This window comes from Hoplias malabaricus, chromosome 1, assembly GCF_029633855.1.
Source record: "Hoplias malabaricus isolate fHopMal1 chromosome 1, fHopMal1.hap1, whole genome shotgun sequence".
Taxonomy (NCBI): domain Eukaryota; kingdom Metazoa; phylum Chordata; class Actinopteri; order Characiformes; family Erythrinidae; genus Hoplias; species Hoplias malabaricus.
Window position 1 is genome coordinate 2497661 of NC_089800.1, and position 23019 is coordinate 2520679.

Genomic DNA, 23019 nt, shown 5'->3' on the forward strand with positions numbered 1-23019 from the left:
CAGACAGTCACCCGGAGGAAACCCACGCAGACACAGGGAGAACACACCACACTCCTCACAGACAGTCACCCGGAGGAAACCCACGCAGACACAGGAAGAACACACCACACTCCTCACAAACAGTCACCCGGAGGAAACCCACGCAGACACAGGGAGAACACACCACACTCCTCACAGACAGTCACCCGGAGGGAACCCACGCAGACACAGAGAGAACACACCACACTCCTCACAGACAGTCACCCGGAGGAAACCCACGCAGACACAGGGAGAACACACCACACTCCTCACAGACAGTCACCCGGAGGAAACCCACGCAGACACAGAGAGAACACACCACACTCCTCACAGACAGTCACCCGGAGGGAACCCACGCAGACACAGAGACACAAACCCACGCAGTCCCTGGAGCTGTGTGACCGCGACACCTGCTGCTCCACCGCGCCGAGCACGAATAAATAAATTATAATACAAAATATACAAATTAAGTCATTTTAATAAATGAATATTAATAGATACAAATGAATGCAATAAATAATTGAGTAAAGAAATATATAAATACATTAATAACAATACTAATAGCAACAAGAAGAAAAAAAAAAAAGAATAAAAGCAGTTAGGAACAGACTGAGGAATCGACTGCGAGGAGACGACCCTCAGAAAGTGTGAATCTTAAACAGAAGGACAACTGGCTTCATCTCACACACGATGAGAGCCAGCGCCAAACGAGCCATCTGCAAAAACCCCACTTCTCCACACACTCTGAGAACATTCACGCCATGTGGACGCACAGCTCTGCGACGGAGACACAGATGTCCAAATCCATTCGGGACGGCTGTCCGAGCACGAGCGGCTTCAAGAGCCTCCTCCTAACGGGGTCGTTTCCCTCGGTCGTTACGGCACGACAATAACCCTCGCCTCAGACAGAAGGAAAGAGTCCAGCTTAGTGTGACAGTGGACTGAAGACAGTGTGTGTGTGTTCTTACCTGTCCCAGAGTGCATTCCACAGCCCCGAGGCAGTCCACCTCCCTGATGCCGTTGTGGCTGCTGTTCGTGTCGTAGAGTTCATACCGGAGTCGCTGTACCTCCTCGAAATAGTAATCCAGAGTAAACACCTTGGAGAACGTAGGGTTAATACAACTCCGGATCACCTCCGTCCGGTCCACCTTAAATCACACACACACACACAAAGGGTTAATACAACTCCGGACCACCTCCGTCTGGTCCACCTTAAACACACCCACACAGGGCAGGGGGCTGGTTGGGTTTAGTCTTGGGGGCGTGGTTAGTGCTGATGTCTCAGGAGCTTGGGGTCTAGATGGGGTTTAATCTCAGAAGCCTGACTCTCCCTCCATCAGATTAACCTCCTGCAATCTCTCCCTCCTCTCTTCCCCCTCCTCTGCCTTTACAGGTCCAGAAACTACTACATCACATGAAAACAAATGCCATTGAAAGGTCGGAACACGCCCTCAGGCTCTCGGCCAATCAGAACAAAGCCAGGGGCAGAGCAAATGAGAAGCCAGGCATGGATATTGACGTTTAGATTAACAAGAGAAATATGATGCTTTAGAAGACTCTCTCTCTCTCATCCCAAGGCATTTCACTCTCCATCTCTCCCTTCTCCTGTCTTTCACTTGCTCACCCAGTGTCTCCAGCCTCCCCTTTTACTCTCTTTCACTTTCTCTCTCTCTCTCTGTTAGATGTCCCTTTCTTTCTTCTGCTCTGGGTCTTTCATCTCGCTTTCTTTGTCCCATTTTATTTTACTACATTCTTTCTCTACGTCTCTCTCTCTCTCTGATGTTGTGAAAGGCTACTGATTTAAGGTGAGAGCAGCATGGCTCCAATCAAACAGAGATTCCAGGCCGGTTCCTGAGGCGATCTGAGCCGGAGCCTGCCTCTCTTCTCTGAGCTGAGATCTAGGGAGAACCTCAGCCCAGTATCAGAGAGAGAGAGAGAGAGAGAGAGAGAGAGATGGTCTGGGTTTGGTGGGCTCCAGATCCCCACGTTAATGTGGAGATGCACCAAATAAGGGATTTTTCAGTAATACGTGGCCTTTAAACTGCTCCAGGGATTCATTAGGAAGGCCTCTGGCTGTCATTTCTAATAGGGTTCACATTTAAATCTTGGATCATTTGGCTCAAATAAACCCGAGGGGGGTCCGTAGAGGGTCCTGGCGAGACACTGGAGAATCAGAGCCTCAGTGAAGGAGCCACAGAAGGAGCCAGCATCTCCTGCAAAGAATTTCTCAGTCTCTACATACATACACCTATGTCTCAGGCTTTACATACACCTATGGCCCTTTTCCACCACATGGTCCCTACTCGACTCTACTCTGCTTCTCCACCAGGTGAATCAGGTCCTGGTTCTGGAAGCGGGTTCTTGTTTAGTGGCTGTTCTCTCGTGGTTCAGAGCGAGTCGAGTAGGGACTAAACCGTGGCGTGTAAACCTTGCAGAGCGCTGATCGTCCAGAGAGAGTCGTCACTCTACGCCACGCAACGCAGACGACCAGCACCAACTCTCCATCTGTAAAATCTCCAGCTGCAGCAGAGATCACGTTTGTTTTTATCCGACTCACGACGGCAGCTCGTAAAATGACGCCGTGGTCTTTTGAAGAGGTTCAAACGCTCCTTGGATCGGTGGCCGACGAAAGAATCCAGCGAGAGCTGGACGCTGCAACAAGGAAGGAACAAACTCTACTGATCTGTCTGAACTGATGACGGAGCTGTGTTCAGTCCCAAACAACAACAACACGCCAATACACCATGAGTAAACACCGCTTAACGTTACCGCCGCCGTTGTTGTGGTTTCCAAAGACCACTGTTCCCCTTAGAGACAGAGTTTAAAGACAACACAGGATACATTTCGGTAGGGAGCTGTGGGAGTGGAAAACTATCCAGGGAGGAAACAGACAGAGTCCGGTAAAGTCTGTACCATGCAATAAAAATATCCATTATTAAAAACCCATGCTTTGTTTTCCACTCAGAATTCAAACTGCGAAACTCAACATCAGGAAGGAGCAGACGTTCCTCTCTCCACCATCTGTTTCTCCCGACCTCACAGAACAGACAGAGTGAAGGTGAAGCTGATGCTTAGTAATGACACACCTCTGTGGATTACTCTCCATTAAAAACACTACTGGACATTACTGCGGTCATCTCTGTCACCTCGTTACACCTTTGGATTATTATTCATGGATTCTGAAGTGTGAGATCAGACACTGGTCTGAGGACATTCTAAACAATACACCATTACATACAGACAGCTTTGTTCAAGTGAAATATCCACCAGCAGCAGTTCAACTCAAGGAAAAGCTCCCTCAGAGCAAGATGAAGAACCACTGAGAAGAACCCAGACTCAGGAGAACCCACCCACCTTCTTTAAAAGAACCACGATTTCAACAATAAAGAAGCGCAAACAAGATGTTTCCTCACCAGTTGAATAAATAAACCAGTGCAATGTGTTTACAAAAAACAAAGTGTCTCAGTCCGGGATGCTAGGCTTTCTTTCAGCAGAGAAACGCCATCTGGAGGTTTTTAGACCAGCAGAGAGACTCCAAAGGTTGAAAAGCACAAACAGTGATGAGGATGTTGCTCTATTTCTGCTCCACAGGGGGGTAACACTGACTTATGTTTGCTGTTTCCGATCACTTAAGGTGGAATTGTCTCCCAATTAAGAACTGCATTACTGAACGTACTACAAAACTACATTTGTATTTGCATTTACAAAGACACTGCCAGAGTGAGGGCCAGTGCTGATAGCTAGAGAGGAGGGAGTAGAAGTGCAGTACTATGTTATGGTGAGCACTTGGATTAGTGCTGACTGAAGTGGGTCACAAAGAGATGGGTCTTCAGTCTGAAGACCGGAAGAGAGTCCGCAGTTCGGACAGACAGGGCAAGTTCATTCCACCATCTGGGCACAGGACTGAGAAGAGTCTTGACGCTAGTTCCAAGTTATTTTCCTCAAACACACCGTTCCACCTTAAAATACACCTTTTTCCCCACAAAGTACCGGCACAAGGCTCAAATAAGAGTGAGAAATCTAAAGAGGAGCCGTCCTCCTCTGGTCAAAACTGTCCAGAAAATCAGGCAAATATCCTTCCCTCTTTCGCGTTGAAACTGAAAGAGGGAAGGATATTTGCCTGATTTTCTGGACAGTGCCAAAGGGGGCTTTTAACAAAGAGAGGGAGAGACAGAGAGAGCAGAGAGACAGAGAGCAAGAGAGAGGGTGACAGAGAGAGCAAGAGAGAGACAGAGAGAGCAAGAGACAGAGAGAAACAGAGCGAGAGAAAGACATACAGAGAGAGAGACAGCGAGAGAGACGTACAGAGACAGAGAGAGCGCAGAGAGACAGACAGAGAGAACAAGAGAGAGAGCAGAGGGAGAGACAGACAGAGACAGAGAGAGAGCGAGAATGAGAGAGAGCAAGCGAGCGACAGAAAAGCCACCAGTCAGCATTCAGCGCTGATAGACTGCACAGAAGAGAGCTGAATGATGGTGTGATAGAAGAGAGGTGTAGAGATGGAGGGAGGGGTTTTCTCTCCTCTCCCGAGTCAACACAGGGCTGAGGGAGCAGTGACGAGAGCTTCACACAAACCCACAGCCACAACAGAGGAGCACTTAATATACATCAGTGGATTACGTAACGTTTCATCACTCTCTCTCTCCTTCTCCATCTCTTTTTCAATCTCTCTCCCTCCCTCTTTCTCTTCCTTTCTCTCTCCGTCTCCCACTCTTTTTTCAGTCTCTCTACCACTCTCATTTCATCTTGCTCTCTCTCCCACTTTTTTCTTAATCTGTCTTCTTTCTTCTCTTTTCTCTCTCTTTCCTTCCTTCCTCTCTCTCTCTCTCTCTCTCTCTCTCTCTCTCAGGCGCTTCTCCAGCTTTTATCCTCCTCCTTTTCTCATTATAAAAAAACAGAGAGAACACATGCTGAGAAACACACATATCCCGCCCACCCTCTCCCTCTCTCTCACACACACACACACACACTTCAAAACAACCCTCACCCTCGTTCTGTTAATAACCCTGAAGAGTAAAGCAGACCTGGGTCTGGGTCGGGACTTGGGTGGGAGAACTCCTCCTCCTCCTGCTCCCAGGAAAGCGTGGGTGGTGCTGGAGGTGGTGTTGATGTGTCCAACAGGGGGCGCTGTCCCTGTGGTGCGTGTGGATCCCAGGGCAGTGAACTGCTAGTGAGCAATGAGTAATGTCTTTATGTCTTTAGAGGCGTCAAGTCTTCATCGTACACTTCCTGGCCACTTTATTAGAAACCCCACTCTATTATTTGTGCACGTTATTTAGCGACATTTTAAAATGAAAACAACTCTGTATTTATTTTAAAACAGATACAATAGAGAACAAGGCACATGAGGAAACTTAGAAGCAGAGTTTGGATGGTGAAAGTTGAGAGAGAGAGAGAGAGAGAGAGAGAGAGAGAGAAATCCCAGATCTCTGTAGGAGTGATTTAATGAGGAGCACGTCTCAAAAACTTCTCCATCTCCAACAAGGCACAAGTTCAGCTCCTTTAACCAATGATGAGTCGTATGAGAAGCTCTGGAGCAACTGCACATGAGCCTAACTTCACATTGGTCTGTTGAGCAGTGGAGCTGTGCTCTCTGAAGTGAAGGAGCTCCCTCAAAGACCTGCATTAAATAAACGGTTTCATCCACCTTCTGAAAACAGCCGACACTTGGTTCAGAGCTCCGCAGGGAATTTGTTTATGGGATTTTTATTTATTCATTTAGTAAGTAATCTCCTGAATAAATATCTGCCCCTCCATACCCCCCCCACCCTCACCCCTCACCAGGGTCTGGCATAATGAAAAATCTAATGACAACATCTTTAAAACAAGGTCCCAGAGGCCTCCGACTCCAACACGGCCAACTCCCAAGAAGAGAAAAAGGGCTGAGAAAGAGAGAGAGAGAGAGAGAGAAAGAGAGGGGGTGGGGGGTTGAGCGAGATATTCTGTGAGAAAGGAAGAGGATGGAAAGGAAGATAGAGGGGGTGGAAAAAAGTGGCGAGAGAGAGAGACAGAGAGAGAGAGAGAGAGCACTCTGTCAATAAAACTTTAATCACTGCGAGTGAAAGTGCTGTGTAATTTTAATCAGATGTAAATATGAAGGAGACAGTGAGAGCATATTGGGTCAGTCTTAGTCTGAGTTTAGTGCATTTCTCACAACACCCCCTCAACTATCTAGAACCTCCAGAAAGTTCTAGAGTATTGTTCTCCCTCTCCCATCATTGGTTTCCATAGTAAACTTTTCTTAATGAAGCTGGGAGTCAGTGTTTAGATTAAAGCCTTCAGCTCAGCTCCTGAAGTCCCGGCCAATGAGAGAGGAGATTGGCCACATCCATCCATTGAGTTATTCCCTCTGCTTTCCAGAGCAAGACATCTGAGTTCGCCAGTTTACAAAAGCCCAGAGATCACAAAAGTCCAATAGAAAGGTCTCTCTGAGGAACTACTGCTGGTTTTCATTCAGAAGCCCTGCATCTTTTAAGGTGGAACGGTGTGTGCGAGTAAGAAGCGACTGTATCTTGTTGGTGGTTGACGTGTAAACGTCTGTACGTTTTTATTCACTGTTTGAATCACCACAGAAACGCATTTATAATTTTGGTTGTTTGGTTTTGTATCACATTTTTGTAGTGTTTATCTCATGAAAAGTTAGCTACGTATGCATCCGTAACGGCAGAAATAACTCAGTGTTACCCACCTACGTAGCAGGAATAGAGCAACATCCTCAACTCTTTTCATGCTTTTCAACGAGGGAAGTCTCTGCACTGTCCAAGATGCTGTTTTTCGTGGCTCAGCCAGCGAGAAACACGGAAGAAGCCTGGGCCGAAACGCTTAGTTCTTTCCCCGTTTACAGAGCCATGGATGCATACAAACACAGGAGCATTTTTCCAATGTGCAAACAAAGTGGAGAGCAGCAGATGGTGAGGAAACACCCTCTGACCTTTATAAAAAGTGTTTTTTGATTAAAATCGCAAACATCCCCTTTAAGAAATCTGATTAAACTGAGGAGGCTACTTTGAGGGACACCTGGAACAATTAATCAGCTCATTAGCAGGCCGTACTGGAGGAGGAAAACAGAAAAATCAGGGGAATAGGAACTGAAGACCAGGTTTAGTGACCACAGTTTTAAAATGACCTGTAGTTGACCACGGAGAGAAATGGACACCTTTCGTTTGGTACTGTTTTACATATCAATACCCCTCTGTAACCGGCAGTGGAGCTCGTCTGCGCATCAGAATAACACCTGGAGCTCCGCACGGCAGACAATCAGGAGATGAAAGAGAAGCGCAGTTTGACAGCTTGCCGTATTGTGTGTGTGTGTGGGTTATCTCACAGTGCTGACAGCTGCAGAGCTGAAATCACAGATTCTGACAGCTACTCACTGAGTTAAACAGCCAACGCTTTCTGTGGCTTCAAACAATAATCATTCACAGAGCACAACAACACGATTTAATACAGCACCAAACAACACAGATGTTCACAAAACAAACACCAGCAAACCCAAACAAGCCTCAGCAAACACCAACAAACCCAAACAAGCCTCAACAAACACCAACAAACCTAAACACGCCTCAACAAACACCAAGAAACCCAATCAAGCCTCAGCAACCTCAACAAACCTAAACCAGCCTCAAACACTAACAAACCCAAACACCAACAAACCCAAACCAGCCTCAACAAACACCAACAAACCTGAACAAGCCTCAACAATCCCAAACCAGCTTCAACAAACACCAACAAACCCAAACCAGCCTCAGCAAACACCAGCAAACCTAAACACGCCTCAACAAACATCAGCAAACCCAAACCAGCCTCAACAAACACCAGCAAACCTAAACACGCCTCAACAAACACCAGCAAACCCAAACAAGCCTCAGCAAACACCAACAAACCTAAACAAGCCTCAACAATACCAAACCAGCCTCAACAAACACCAGCAAACCCAAACCAGCCTCAACAAACACCAACAAACCCAAACCAGCCTCAGCAAACCCAAACCAGCCTCAACAAACACCAACAAACCCAAACCAGCCTCAACAAACGCCAACAAACCCAAACCAGCTTCAACAAACACCAGCAAACCCAAACCAGCCTCAACAAACACCAACAAACCCAAACCAGCCTCAACAAATACCAGCAAACCCAAACCAGCCTCAACAATCACCAGCAAACCCAAACCAGCCTCAACAAACACCCTCAAACCTAAACACGCCTCAACAAACACCAGCAAACCGAAACCAGCCTCAACAAACACCAGCAAATCGAAACTAGCCAACAAGCCTCAACAAACACCAGCAAACCCAAACCAGCCTCAACAAACACCAACAAACCTAAACACGCCTCAACAAACACCAGCAAACCCAAACAAACACCAGCAAACCCAAACCAGCCTCAACAAACACCAGCAAACCCAAACCAGCCTCAACAAACACCAGCAAACCCAAACCAGCCTCAACAAACACCAGCAAACCTAAACACCAACAAACCTAAACACGCCTCAACAAACACCAGCAAACCCAAACAAACACCAGCAAACCCAAACCAGCCTCAACAAACACCAGCAAACCCAAACAAACGCCAACAAACCCAAACCAGCTTCAACAAACACCAGCAAACCCAAACCAGCCTCAACAAACACCAGCAAACCCAAACAAACCCAAACCTGCCTCAACAAACACCAGCAAACCCAAACAAACACCAACAAACCTAAACACGCCTCAACAAACACCAGCAAACCCAAACAAACACCAACAAACCTAAACACGCCTCAACAAAACCCACACAAATACAAATTAACCCAAACACCAATTAACACCAACAAACTCCAATAAACCCAGATGTTCTTCAATCAAAAACCAACAAACACAGATAAATATAAAATAACCCAAACAAACCTAGGAATTCACCAAACACCAATAAACACAGATATTCTTCAATCCAAACCCAAACACCAACAAATTTCCACCAACAGACAGATCCAGACGTTCTCTAAACGAATCCAAACAAACCCAGACATCCAAACAGGAATGGGCTGTTTATTTCTGGACTAAAATGGGGTTTGATTTTGATTCATTTCATTTCAAGAAAATAACTTCCCCTGATGTCCCCACACTGCCCACCTCTGGGTCACTGTCCGTGGTGGAATTAAATGTAGGAATAATATTAATGAGCTTTAGTAAGAGAAGCCTTGGGATGTCCTCAAACATGTAGTAAAACTGTGTGTGTGTAAGAGAGAGAGAGAGTGAAGGTTGCCAGGTCTTTCCTGCAGCTGCCAGTTGCCTGTTATCCTGTCGTCTCCTTGACTGGCAGGTAATCTCACCCTCTATCTCTGCTCAGAATAACAGGACATGTCCTAAGTGACAGTTCTGTAAATAAAATCCCTCCCCTTTGCTCTTTCCCTCGTTAATTGAAATAAAAACGAGGAGGAAAGCTACAACAGATTTCTGATTTCTACACGAACAACAGCCACTCACAAAGCCCTCATCACCTTATAATGGTGTGCTGTGTAAATGTTTATTTGTCCTGTACGTGTCGCTCGTCAGGAGCTCACAGTTCAACTGCTTATGATGCCACAGCCATCCGTAACCCGGTGTCAGGGGGTGTACATGGTCACCACTCTCTGGGTGCGTAGGATGACCCTCACACTCCTCACAGCAGAGAAATGACTCCAAATGTTAAAAAGCACAAAATGAAATGAGGATGTTGCTCTATTCCTGTTCCATAGGTTAATGTTGTCATATGTTTGCTGTTTCAGATCATTTTAAGTGGAAATGTCTCTGTACTTTTATCATGGTCCTCAACCCAACAGTTCCCTCGTTTCTTCTCTGGTCTCTCCTCAACTGTAAAATATCTTAATAATCGATTCCAAAATCAATGCACATTCAGATCAATGCATTCCTGCATTTAAACAGCACTAACGGCTAATTAGCTACGCTAGCTTCTGCCAGCTAGCCCCTCATCTGAGCTTTTTAAAGGAGAACGATGAAGTAGGAGGAAGAGGAAGTGCAGTCTTCTTGGCGTCCCAAGGGCTTCACACACACACACACACACACACACACACTCATTAGCATCTTCTTAGCACAAATGTGGGAGACACAAGGACACTGTATGGAAATGGACTCCATTAAAGTTCCTCAGAATTTGTCAAAGCCCTTGTGCACTCAAGGCAAAGAGACCCCCACCCCACCCCCAACCCCTCCATCTTCAAACACTAGCCTCCCATTTTACCTCAAAGTGTTCACCACGCTAGCAGCAAAATAGGAAGTGTTTCCATCTTTGCTTGGGTCCTACATTCCCTGAGTCCAATGCTCTCAGAGTCCTATGTTTCCAGTGTTATATTTTCCTATGGTCCTTTTCCCAGTTTATCTAGAGCCCTATTTTCCCAAGGTCCAATGTTCTGAGGATGTAATAAACCTAAGGCCTTGTATTCCAGGTTTCTGATTTTCGTATATTCCCTCAGTGGTTCTGTAGGTGTTCTTCAGTGTTCTTACGCTCTCAGGTTTTCACCTGACACCAACTTCCACTGCCCTCGCTACTTTCTAGCGTTCAAGAATCCCTTCATCCACTGCAGCGTCTCTATTTCTCTGTCGGGGGGGTGACTTCCTCGGGTCCATTTTGTATTCTTGCTACTGAGAACCTGCCAGGACCCTGACAGGGCACAAAGAACTGGGGAACCTCAAAGGGTGCAGTATGGAAGAGTGTTTTTGCAGAACCATTTCAGGTCAAATATCAGTCATTTTACAACATAAAGTCATTTTATAAAAGTAGCGAAGACTTTTTTTTCCCCCAATTTTACGCCACATTTCCCTACAGTTATACGTCACACACAGCATTCCCGCTCCATTTTGATTGGATTTCACTTCATAAAGTGCATCTGCTGCACATTTTGCAGATAATAAAGACCCTGACGGACAGTCGAGACGTTCTTCTGCTGCAGCTGCTGGATTCTATCTCCCCTCAACGTCTCCGCACTTTTTACATAATTTATTCACGTTCGCATTTCACACTCCAGCTGTGTAAACCTCCCCGAGCAGCTGCCTTCTCTGGCTAAATTCAATTTACACCAGACATAAGCAGATTTTACACACATTACAATTCACACACAGTGTATTCATATGACCCTGTGCTCACGTACAGTACACACACATTCCTCTGATCACAGGTTAGTGGAGTGTTCAGAGTGAAAGTGTGTGTCTGAACAAACATTCATTTATACCTTTACTACACAATACTAAATATTAATAATGCTGATGTTGCTACTACAACAACTAATTACAATAATAATAATCATGACAAGAATGCTACAAGTAATTAAAAATGTATAATGATGGCTACACTTTAACACACACACACACACACACACACACACACAGCAGGAGACCGCAGTACTGTCCGCTCCTGGTGTAGATCTTTTCTCTTCAAGACTAAACCACAGCTGAAGTTCAGTCTGTCCTCTCTCTCTCTCTCTCTCTCTCTGTGTGTGTTTCTCTCTCTCCTCACAGATCACACTCCTTTTGATATTTTCTGGAAAGCGCGATAAACACGCTGCAGGCGGCGGAGAGACTTATGGGGAAGTTATTGCGGCTGATTGCAATTAAGGACTTTAGAGAAGTGGGTTTTCTGCTGAGAGTTTGTGCGATTCTCAGCGTGAAAAGGGAACGCAACAGAGAATTATTATCAGAGCTGATTACATCCCATCGTTCAATCATAAACGCCTCTATTATGTGACATTAACACACAGCAGTCAGACCCTGCTCTTTAAAGTGGGACTTTAGGGAAGTTTTCATTCTGTAAAAAGTCATTCTTACCAACAAAATTACACATTCATTCATTCAATGTCTGTAACCCTTATCCAGTTCAGGGTCGCGGTGGGTCCAGAGCCTACCTGGAATCATTGGGCGCAAGGTGGGAATACACCCTGGAGGGGGCGCCAGTCCTTCACAGGGCAACACAGACACACAAATTCACTCACACACTCACACCTACGGACACTTTTGAGTCGCCAATCCACCTACCAACGTGTGTTTTTGGACTGTGGGAGGAAACTCCTCACAGACAGTCACCCGGAGGAAACCCACGCAGACACAGGGAGAACACACCACACTCCTCACAGACAGTCACCCGGAGGAAACCCATGCAGTCACAGGGAGAACACACCACACTCCTCACAGACAGTCACCCGGAGGAAACCCACACAGACACAGGGAGAACACACCACACCCCTCACAGACAGTCACCCGGAGGAAACCCACGCAGACACAGGGAGAACACACCACACTCCTCACAGACAGTCACCCGGAGGAAACCCACGCAGACACAGGGAGAACACACCACACTCCTCACAGACAGTCACCCGGAGGAAACCCACGCAGACACAGAGAGAACACACCACACTCCTCACAGACAGTCACCCAGAGGAAACCCACGCAGACACAGGGAGAACACACCACACTCCTCACAGACAGTCACCCGGAGGAAACCCACGCAGACACAGGGAGAACACACCACACTCCTCACAGACAGTCACCCGGAGGAAACCCACACAGACACAGGGAGAACACACCACACTCCTCACAGACAGTCACCCGGAGGAAACCCACGCAGACACAGGGAGAACACACCACACTCCTCACAGACAGTCACCCGGAGCGGGAATCGAATCCACAACCCCCAGGCCCCTGGAGCTGTGTGACTGCGACACCTACCTACTGCGCCACCGTGCCGCCCTCGAAATTAGACAGCGGTGTTTAATTAATAAACAAAGTTGCCTCTGAACGAACTTTTTTTATGCTCCACAGAGTGGGGCCCCAGCACCCGAGGGCGGCCATATTTAAAATACATGTAGCGGCCACTAGGTGTCAGTGCAACTGCTGTCTCATAATATGAAGGAGATGTGAGATTGCTCCTTGAATTCTTATTATTTGTTGTATTTTCTTTACACTTGGATGCAGTTAATTCCAAGTTCAACCCAAAGGTCACTCCATTCCGCCAGGACATCACCAGGTGAATCTCAGAGGCTTCAACAGCTTATGGGATTGAAAAATAGCAGAGGAAATGATGAGATGAGCCAGATAGGTGTGAGAAAGCCAGAGGAGAAGAGATAACGGAGTCACAACATTAAAAAAAAAAGGGACTCTCTTAAGAACGTCAGTGTGAGGCCGTCTGGCTCAGATAGGTTCTGAAGAAGGGAGCCTTTCAACCCAAACACATACTCACCCTCCAGCCCAGGGTTTACATCTCAACCCGAGGACTGAGGGATGAAACCAAATATTTGGTTTGACCATGACTTTTTAGGATTAAATCTTAAATATTGGCACAATTCAGTCTTTCACACTCTCCATGGTTTATTCAGACAGCAGTAAATGGCCTGCAGTGTGTGTAACGGAAGGTGTCGGCTCACGCTAATTTATTGTATTCACACTCTGCCAACTTCCCTCAGCGACAAAAACTCACCAACCAATCACCATTGTCTCTGAAGTCTGCATAGCAACAACTGGCCAATCAGATTATTGTATCGGTGCCTCAGCGCTGAGCTCAACACGCTCCGAGGAGAACACTAACTGCCGATCCTTGTCCCACTGGAGAGCCACTAAATCAGTCTATTAAAGACAGCTGTGTCAAAAAAATAAATAAATAAACCTGAGAAAAGAGACTCACCTCGAGCCACTGTCCGTGCGACTGCATCTTCAGCACCACGCAGGGGTCCGGTTTGGACAGAGCGTCCCGGTCCGAGATCCCTTTACACGTCACGCGCAGCTCAACCTTGGTCAGGCACGGGCTGCTGAACAGACCCAGGGACGTGGCTGCGGACTCGTAAATGTCGCTCATCTTCTCTGTGAGAAACCTGAGAGACGGAGACAAAAGGAGCAGCTGTTAATGATGAGGGACACCAGGTTTAACTGAAACATGTGAAGCTGGTGAGCGCTGGGTCTGAAAGGAAGAGGTCAGGAAGGGTTTAAGGCGGCGTGTGTGAAGCTGGTCAGCGCTGGGTCTGAAAGGAAGACTTCCAGGGAACGTTTTACAAAACAATTTAGCAGAGACTGCTTTTCAGACAGAAGCACACTTTTTAAAACATGTTGGAGGAAAAAAAAAAGCCATTTCAGAAAATGGTGGGGACATGTCCCCTGTGGACCTTATTAGCATTAAAACCCGTGACACAAACTCCAGACACAGCTTCCTCTCCTCGGTGAGGAATGAGAGTGTAAATTCTTTGCTGCTTTGTGAACGCATGCCTCAGCGCTCGGGCGCAGTGATGCAACACGGAGCTGCAGTTACATAACCCTCAACTTTATTACAGAGAAAAGACAAACACTTTCACACTTTTACACAATCTGCTCCTTGCAGCATCCCACAGAGACCTCCCTACCCCCCGAGACACTGGGAAAACACGGAGAACGCGCCCCGATCAAACGCGGAGCAATCACCTGTTTACTGAGAAGAGTGAGAGAGATAACAACCGACAGAACGTTAAACAACTGAAACACCACAGCACACACAGAGAGAGAGAGAGGTAGAGAGAGAGGGAGAGAGAGAAGGAGAGAGAAGGGTAGAGAGAGAGAGAGAGAGAAGGAGAGAAGGGTAGAGAGAGAGAGCGAGAGAAAGGGGAAAGAGAGAGAGAGAGAGAGAGAGACAAACTGAGTGAGAGAGAAAGATTAACAAGAAGACTTTCAATAAGAGAAAGAGGTAGAGAGAGGGAAAGAGCGATAGAGAGAGATGTGCCTGTGTGTGAGAGAGAAAGACAGAGAGAGACAGATGTGTGTGTGTGTGTGAGAGAGGGAGAGACAGAATTGAATGAAAGAATAGAATCAGGATGAGAAGAGAGAGACAGATTAAAGAGAAAGAGGTAGAGAGAGAAAGAGCGATGGGAAGAGAGAGGGAGAAAATGAGACAGGGAGTGTGTGTGAGAGAGAGAGAGAAATAGATGTAAAATGTCAGCTTATTAAAGTGAATTTTCCTGAGGCTGCAGCCTCTGTTTAATATGAAAAAATACATATATTTTAAAGCATAAAAACAAACAATGTAATGCGCTGATCTGGAAGACTCTGATATTAAACCTGAACTCTATATAATCTTCGGGATTTAATAAGCCTGAGATCTGAGCGTGGAGCCCACGGCTCCTGACGTTGTGTTGGGGGTAATTCAGTAAACTGGGGCCCGCTCCGGAGCCTGGGCTCGTTCGTCAGGGACGAGAGGCGTTTATTGCATGACAGAATCGTTGGAGATTGATTCAGTGTCTGATTGGCGCTGGCTGTATTGTTGATGTCGTCTCATTTAGCGTAGCGCTCGCTCCGAGACAGCTCCAGCTCCATCTCCCTCCAACTGCCCCCCGTCGCTTCATCACCATCCATCAACATCAGCATCAACATCAACACGGCTCCAGCACCAGCTTCACGACGGCTGACACGGCCCTGTATTACACCACCAGCAGCTCTCAGAGACACAGACGAGACACAGACGAGACACAAACCCACGCCCTCTCTACACAGTGAACAGGGCACAGTCGCTGTTCTCTCGTGGTTCAGAGCGAGTCGAGTAGGGACTAAACCGTGGCGTGTAAACCTTGCAGAGCGCTGATCGTCCAGAGAGAGTCGTCACTCTACGCCACGCAACGCAGACGACCAGCACCAACTCTCCATCTGTAAAATCTCCAGCTGCAGCAGAGATCACGTTTGTTTTTATCCGACTCACGACGGCAGCTCTGTCATGAGTCTGATCTGTCTGAGCTGAGGACGGAACGATGAGCATATATAAATCAAACCTAGAGTTGCTTTAAGAAAAAAAAAAAAAAAAATCGATAACAGTGGATCCTCAAGGGGTCAGTAATGAGACAGAAAATATAGCGCAGTGCCATCTCTAAGGTTTAGATTTCAGTTTATTGTGTACTGTAAATATATTTATACTGCTTCCATCCGCAGACTGTAGATCAGCAATAACCACACGCCCCCACACTCTCTCTGTGTGTGTGTGGTGAAATCTTTCCCGCGTACGTACAGTAAGTGTGTTTGTGCTGGATCCTGACTCATGCCGCATGTCAGCAATAGACGAACGCTAAGGGAGTTGTTGGTTTGTTTGTTTGTTTGTTTTGCCGTACAGTATCTCACTGTTATATTTAGAGGTGTGAGCGAGGGAATCGGAGGGAAGTTGGCAGAGAAGAACACCCTCAGCGCTCGGAGGAGTGTTAGCGTGTCTGCTTCCGCTCGCCAGGAATAAGAACTGCTATTTTCCGACCAAAACTGAGATTTAAATCTGGGCTGAGAGATGAATGGTGATTCAATCCTTTTAAGAAGAAGAACAACATCGAACAATTTTATATGGAGGCATTTAACTCCGTTACCTTCATGTGTTTTTGAAGAGAATCACGGATAAGTGTAGGTCACGTTGACGTACAGACCTCCAGAACTGAAATGAAGAATGCGGAAAAGAAGATGAATACATGAATGGCTTGTTTATTTATATTCTGGTTTGAATGCTGCCCCCTAGTGGTGGTGCAGCAGGTAGTGTCGTAGTCACACAGCTCCAGGGACCTGGAGGTTGTGGGTTCGATTCCCGCTTTGGGTGACTGTCTGTGAGGAGTGTGGTGTGTTCTCCCTGTGTCTGCGTGGGTTTCCTCCGGGTGACTGTCTGTGAGGAGTGTGGTGTGTGTTCTCCTTGTGTCTGCGTGGGTTTCCTCCGGGTGACTGTCTGTGAGGAGTGTGGTGAGTTCTCCCTGTGTCTGCGTGGGTTTCCACTGGGTGACTGTCTGTGAGGAGTGTGGTGAGTTCTCCCTGTGTCTGCGTGGGTTTCCACTCGGTGACTGTCTGTGAGGAGTGTGGTGTGTGTTCTCCTTGTGTCTGCGTGGGTTTCCTCCGGGTGACTGTCTGTGAGGAGTGTGGTGTGTGTTCTCCTTGTGTCTGCGTGGGTTTCCTCCGGGTGACTGTCTGTGAGTAGTGTGGTGTGTGTTCTCCTTGTGTCTGCGTGGGTTTCCTCTGGGTGACTGTCTGTGAGGAGTGTGGTGTGTTCTCCCTGTGTCTGCGTGGGTTTCCTCCGGGTGACTGTCTGTGAGGAGTGTGGTGTGTTCTCCCTGTGTCTGCGTGGGTTTCCTCCGGGTGACTGTCTGTGAGGAGTGTGGTGTGTGTTCTCCTTGTGTCTGCGTGGGTTTCCTCTGGGTGACTGTCTGTGAGGAGTGTGGTGTGTTCTCCCTGTGTCTGCGTGGGTTTCCTACTGTACAATATCATAAAAATGTAACTCAAACTGTGATTTTATTATAAAAACAATTAATCGTTCAGCCCTATATTCATATTTTGACGTAATTTACATAAGAGCAGCACTCTAGAGAACACAGTTCCACTGCTCCACCGGCTCCATATCCCTCCAGCTGATAACTGTCATTGGGAGTGAAGACTCTAGGCTCATATGCAGCTGCTCCAGGGCACCACATTCATTCATTATTATTAATATTATTATTAAAGGGTGGATACTAACTGTGTGTGGGGGTGTACACATATTTTAGGACATGCAGAGAGTGAGAGAAATCACTCAGGAGGTGTGTGTGTGTCTGTGTGTGTGTGTGTGTGTGTGTGTGGTGCCAGTTCCCTGCTGTTCTTTAATTTACTGTGACTCTAACTGCTTTACTTTTACCATTCATTTCTCCCGCTGATAAATTAACAGCCGATAAATGATCCAGCAGTTACCAGGCGGTTATCAACCAAATCACTTAACGAAAAGGAGGAGAAACGCGGTAGAGACGAGGGAGAAGGAATTTCCGCTCAATTTTCAACGCTATCCATTAAACATGGCAGAAAAATCAACAGCTCGGTGTGGGTTTTGCGCCGGGTGCGAGACTGTGATCCGGAGCGTAACGCTGAAATATGGCGGCGTACCCAGCGGAGCGCGCATTCATAAATAAATCATAACACTAAACTACTATCAGCCTCTCTGAGGGGAGGAAAGAGGACGGCTGGAAAATGCTATCTGAGGCCAGACAGCTCTGAAAACGGCGGAGGAGAGCGGACCAAGGGATGGTACTCTTTCTTTAGAGAGACCTCAGGCGGTCTCTGATGTCCAAAGTCTGTACTTTTTCATCTTTAAGAGCCACACACCTGATGACGAACACAGAGGTGGGTGATAATATGATACACACTATCATCATGATACACTACATCACATTAAAACCATGTGAAATGAGAACGGAGCGTGGTTCTGGTGGTTACACAGTGCAGTTTCTGCAGTGCTGAGCCCAGAGTAGCACGGTCAGAGGCTGTATTCTCCCCATCACCCCTCAGTGGAGCATCAATGATTTTGAAGCTGAAATTTAAAGGTAAAAAAATAAATAAATAGCATGTGCCTTTAAAGTATGGCCTCTTCTCCATTTTTAACCACAGGTGACTCTCTTCCTATGAAACGTGTCTGAAGTGGGCTGACATCACCTGTGGGAGTGGACAGCGTCTATTAACCAATCGTATCCCATCATTTATTGCTGCTTCAACCGCCACCCGACCAATCAGAACCCTGCAAAGTGTGCGGACAGGACAGTGAGGGGTTAATAATAGTAGCAGCTTATATATATTTATTTTTAACATTAAATTAAAATGGGCGGCACCGTGGTGCAGATAGGTGTCGCAGTCACACAGCTCCAGGGGCCTGGAGGTTGTGGGTTCGATTCCCGCTCCGGGTGACTGTCTGTGAGGAGTGTGGTGTGTTCTCTCTGTGTCTGCGTGGGTTTCCTCCGGGTGGCTGTCTGTGAGGAGTGTGGTGTGTTCTCCCTGTGTCTGCGTGGGTTTCCTCCGGGTGACTGTCTGTGAGGAGTGTGGTGTGTTCTCCCTGTGTCTGCGTGGGTTTCCTCCGGGTGACTGTCTGTGAGGAGTGTGGTGTGTTGCACTGTGAAGGACTGGCGCCCCCTCCAGGGTGTATTCCTGCCTTGCACCCAATGATTCCAGGTAGACACTTGACCCACCGCGACCCTGAACTGGATAAGGGTTACAGATAATGAATGAATTAATTAATTCATGAAATTAAAATGAAAACATGAATGCAAAATCATTTATTTCAAGATGTTTAGCATCTTTTCTAATAGTTCATTCATTATTAAGTTTTGACACACTGTAAATGGTCTCAAGTGTTTCCCAAAAATGGAGAAAACCAAATTCAGCCCTGATAGCGACATCATGCTAATGTTCAGCGACATATAGCTGAAGCTGTGATCCACTTTAGTTTACATTTTCACAAACCGGCACATCAAGATTACTAGATCTAATCCAGAACTTTCTGAGTCTGATGCTAGGGAAGGACAGCCCCCGCTAGCTCTGAGCAATAGCGGATATTAGCTTTCCACTGGGCTCCAGCAGCAGATCCCCATTACCTCTATTATATGTGGTCATTTAGCAAGCACTAAAACCACCCAGCTGCCCACACACACCCCATTACTGTCAGTAAAAACATCAGTTATTGACCCTTCGGTCGATTTAAAGGTCTGGAGAGAGGAGCGTTGGCCCAGAGTGAGCAATTCCAGCTGATAGCCACAACTACAGTGCAGGTTAGCGTCTGTCCACACACTACACTCGCTTCAACCCAGGCCTCATTATCACAGATGCTAAATTAAATGTGTTTTGGCAGTGTTTTGTAGTTTTATACACACACCACGCGGGCTCAGAGTTTATATTTTTTAAATATTGTTATATAATCTCTGTAGAAAAGCAGGAAACAAGTGTGGAGCAGCTGTACATGAGGCTAACCTCACTGTGCCCTGAGGCTAACGTCAAGAGGCTAATGTTTTCTGGAGCGATGGATAGAGCTACATCCAATACTTTTGGGATGAGTTGTAGCAGTGTTCCGAACTAATCCCCAACACCAGCGCCTGTGTTTACATGAAGGTTGAATGCCATCAAATCCTCACATAGAGCTTTTCCACCACAGAGGACCCGGAAGGTTTCCAGTTCATTTTATAGAAGAATATGTAAAAATAATAAATAGCCACGTTCATTAATATTGTTTACGACTTCCTGGCGGTAAAAATGACTGATGGCACCTTTAAATCAAAGCAACTCATTGGGCTTTTGTCACACGGTCAAATTAAAACTGAAGCCGTACGCAAGCTGGGCTTTTGTGGGAAGAGAGCAAAACAGAGCTGACAGCTCCAGTCCCAGCCGACTGCTCCTGTTATGGAGAGCGTGTGTGTGTGTGTGTGTGTGTGTGTGTGTGTGTAAGGCAGGGAGTTTTCTGTCGGAATCAAAGAGAAAACCTCTGGGGAAGGAATTCCTCGGAGAAAGGGAAGAGTGTAAGAACTGAGATCTTCGTCCCATTGACACTTCACATTCTCCCTGCCACCCACCTGCCACAGAGAGAAGCAGCCTAAAGCCTATGAAACACACACACACACACACACACACACACACGTTCTGCCACGCAGAGCCCCACTCTCTTCTTTCTGCACTAATTAGCTGTCAGCGTTTTATCACAAACACAATGCTCAACAACAGCTCCACGGTCGGGAGCAGCTTCTGGGAGGAGTTTTCCGTCCAATTTCTTTCCGAGGCTCTGCTGGAGAAACGGGATCAGGACGGGATTCGGATCAGAGGAAAAAAACACAACAATAAAAAAACAGCAGAAATGCAGCCTCTAGCTACACACAACCCGTCAGTGTCACACTACAACACCCGACTAAACAGAGGTACACTCTTCTAACACTTCACTCATTCATTCCTTCATTCCCTCACCATTTTCTATCAGTAGTTTATCATGAACAGGGTTGTGGTGGGTCCAGAGTCTGCCTGGAATCATCGGGTCAGTGGCAGGAACAAGCACCTGACAAAGCACATTGTGATGGGGTTCCTCTGGTGTGTGGAACAGTGGAACCGTGTTCTCTGGAGCGATGGGGTTCCTCTGGTGTGTGGAACAGTGGAACCGTGTTCTCTGGAGCGATGGGGTTCCTCTGGTGTGTGGAACAGTGGAACCGTGTTCTCTGGAGCGATGGGGTTCCTCTGGTGTGTGGAACAGTGGAACCGTGTTCTCTGGAGCGATGGGGTTCCTCTGGTGTGTGGAACAGTGGAACCGTGTTCTCTAAAGCGATGGGGTTCCTCTGGTGTGTGGAACAGTGGAACCGTGTTCTCTGGAGCGATGGGGTTCCTCTGGTGTGTGGAACAGTGGAACCGTGTTCTCTGGAGCGATGGGGTTCCTCTGGTGTGTGGAACAGTGGAACCGTGTTCTCTGGAGCGATGGGGTTCCTCTGGTGTGTGGAACAGTGGAACCGTGTTCTCTGGAGCGATGGGGTTCCTCTGGTGTGTGGAACAGTGGAACCGTGTTCTCTGGAGCGATGGGGTTCCTCTGGTGTGTGGAACAGTGGAACCGTGTTCTCTGGAGCGATGGGGTTCCTCTGGTGTGTGGAACAGTGGAACCGTGTTCTCTAAAGCGATGGGGTTCCTCTGGTGTGTGGAACAGTGGAACCGTGTTCTCTGGAGCGATGGGGTTCCTCTGGTGTGTGGAACAGTGGAACCGTGTTCTCTGGAGCGATGGGGTTCCTCTGGTGTGTGGAACAGTGGAACCGTGTTCTCTGGAGCGATGGGGTTCCTCTGGTGTGTGGAACAGTGGAACCGTGTTCTCTGGAGCGATGGGGTTCCTCTGGTGTGTGGAACAGTGGAACCGTGTTCTCTGGAGCGATGGGGTTCCTCTGGTGTGTGGAACAGTGGAACTGTGTTCACTGGAGCGATGGAGTTCCTCTGGTGTGTGGAACAGTGGAACTGTATTCTCTGTAGCGATGGGGTTCCTCTGGTGTGTGGAACAGTGGAACCGTGTTCTCTGGAGCGATGGGGTTCCTCTGGTGTGTGGAACAGTGGAACCGTGTTCTCTGGAGCGATGGGGTTCCTCTGGTGTGTGGAACAGTGGAACCGTGTTCTCTGGAGCGATGGGGTTCCTCTGGTGTGTGGAACAGTGGAACCGTGTTCTCTGGAGCGATGGGGTTCCTCTGGTGTGTGGAACAGTGGAACCGTGTTCTCTGGAGCGATGGGGTTCCTCTGGTGTGTGGAACCGTGTTCTCTGGAGCGATGGGGTTCCTCTGGTGTGTGGAACAGTGGAACCGTGTTCTCTGGAGCGATGGGGTTCCTCTGGTGTGTGGAACAGTGGAACCGTGTTCTCTGGAGCGATGGGGTTCCTCTGGTGTGTGGAACAGTGGAACTGTGTTCACTGGAGCGATGGAGTTCCTCTGGTGTGTGGAACAGTGGAACTGTATTCTCTGTAGCGATGGGGTTCCTCTGGTGTGTGGAACAGTGGAACCGTGTTCTCTGGAGCGATGGGGTTCCTCTGGTGTGTGGAACAGTGGAACTGTGTTCTCTGGAGCGATGGGGTTCCTCTGGTGTGTGGAACAGTGGAACTGTGTTCTCTGGAGCGATGGGGTTCCTCTGGTGTGTGGAACAGTGGAACTGTGCTCTCTGGAGTGATGGGGTTCCTCTGGGATGAGTTGGAGTTGGGTTTGTGACCCAGAACTAATCACCAACACCAGCCCCTGACCCTAAGTACCTTCCTCGTGACTCAGGTCTCATTCATTTCCACATTTTCCTCTCAGTCAGCCCGTGGTAAACTCCCTGCAGCCTCCTGGGGTTTGTTTGGGAAGGTGTTGGAGAAAAAAACGAGGGAGGATTTTGGAGATCAGAAGCTTCCTGAAGCGTTAAAAGGAGCCAGTCCTCTCAGCCTCCGCTATCTGTTCGGCTTCAGAGAGTCAGGGGCTCAAGGGTCTCTCCAGACGCCCAGCACCACACACTGATCCCCGTAATCTCCAACCACACCATCCACCCGTGGAGTCCCAGCCACAAATCCATCGCTAACACACTCCACACACAAATCCCAGCGCCTACCCACAGCAGGACCCTCAGGTTGCTGTAATTGCGAGGGTCCTGGAGCGGCCGTTATCCCGTGCAGACTTCCAGGCACCGTCCAGCAACCTGTACTTTCTCTGCTTGACCATGAAACGGTCAATTACTGTGAGAGTGTCATTTATCTCACTGCCCACAAAGCCACTGTGATTACAGGCTGTCGACCGACAGC

General features: G+C 47.6%; 1 protein-coding gene across 2 annotated transcripts in view; it reads right to left on the reverse strand.

Moving 5' to 3' along the window:
• Nucleotides 1–23019, reverse strand: part of cpne4a (copine IVa) — a 51910-nt gene that overhangs the window by 22042 nt on the left and 6849 nt on the right. The window contains exons 1-3 of one of the 2 annotated variants that reach the window (XM_066643260.1): nt 20225–20291; nt 13666–13852; nt 987–1166 (exon numbers count right to left, since the gene is read on the reverse strand). In XM_066643260.1, the coding sequence (XP_066499357.1) occupies nt 987–1166; nt 13666–13836 (351 nt within the window). In that variant the 5' untranslated portion in view covers nt 13837–13852; nt 20225–20291. Of the gene's footprint in view, nt 1–986; nt 1167–13665; nt 13853–20224; nt 20292–23019 lie in introns of those variants that run through there. The other variant, XM_066643254.1, reaches the window with a different exon arrangement.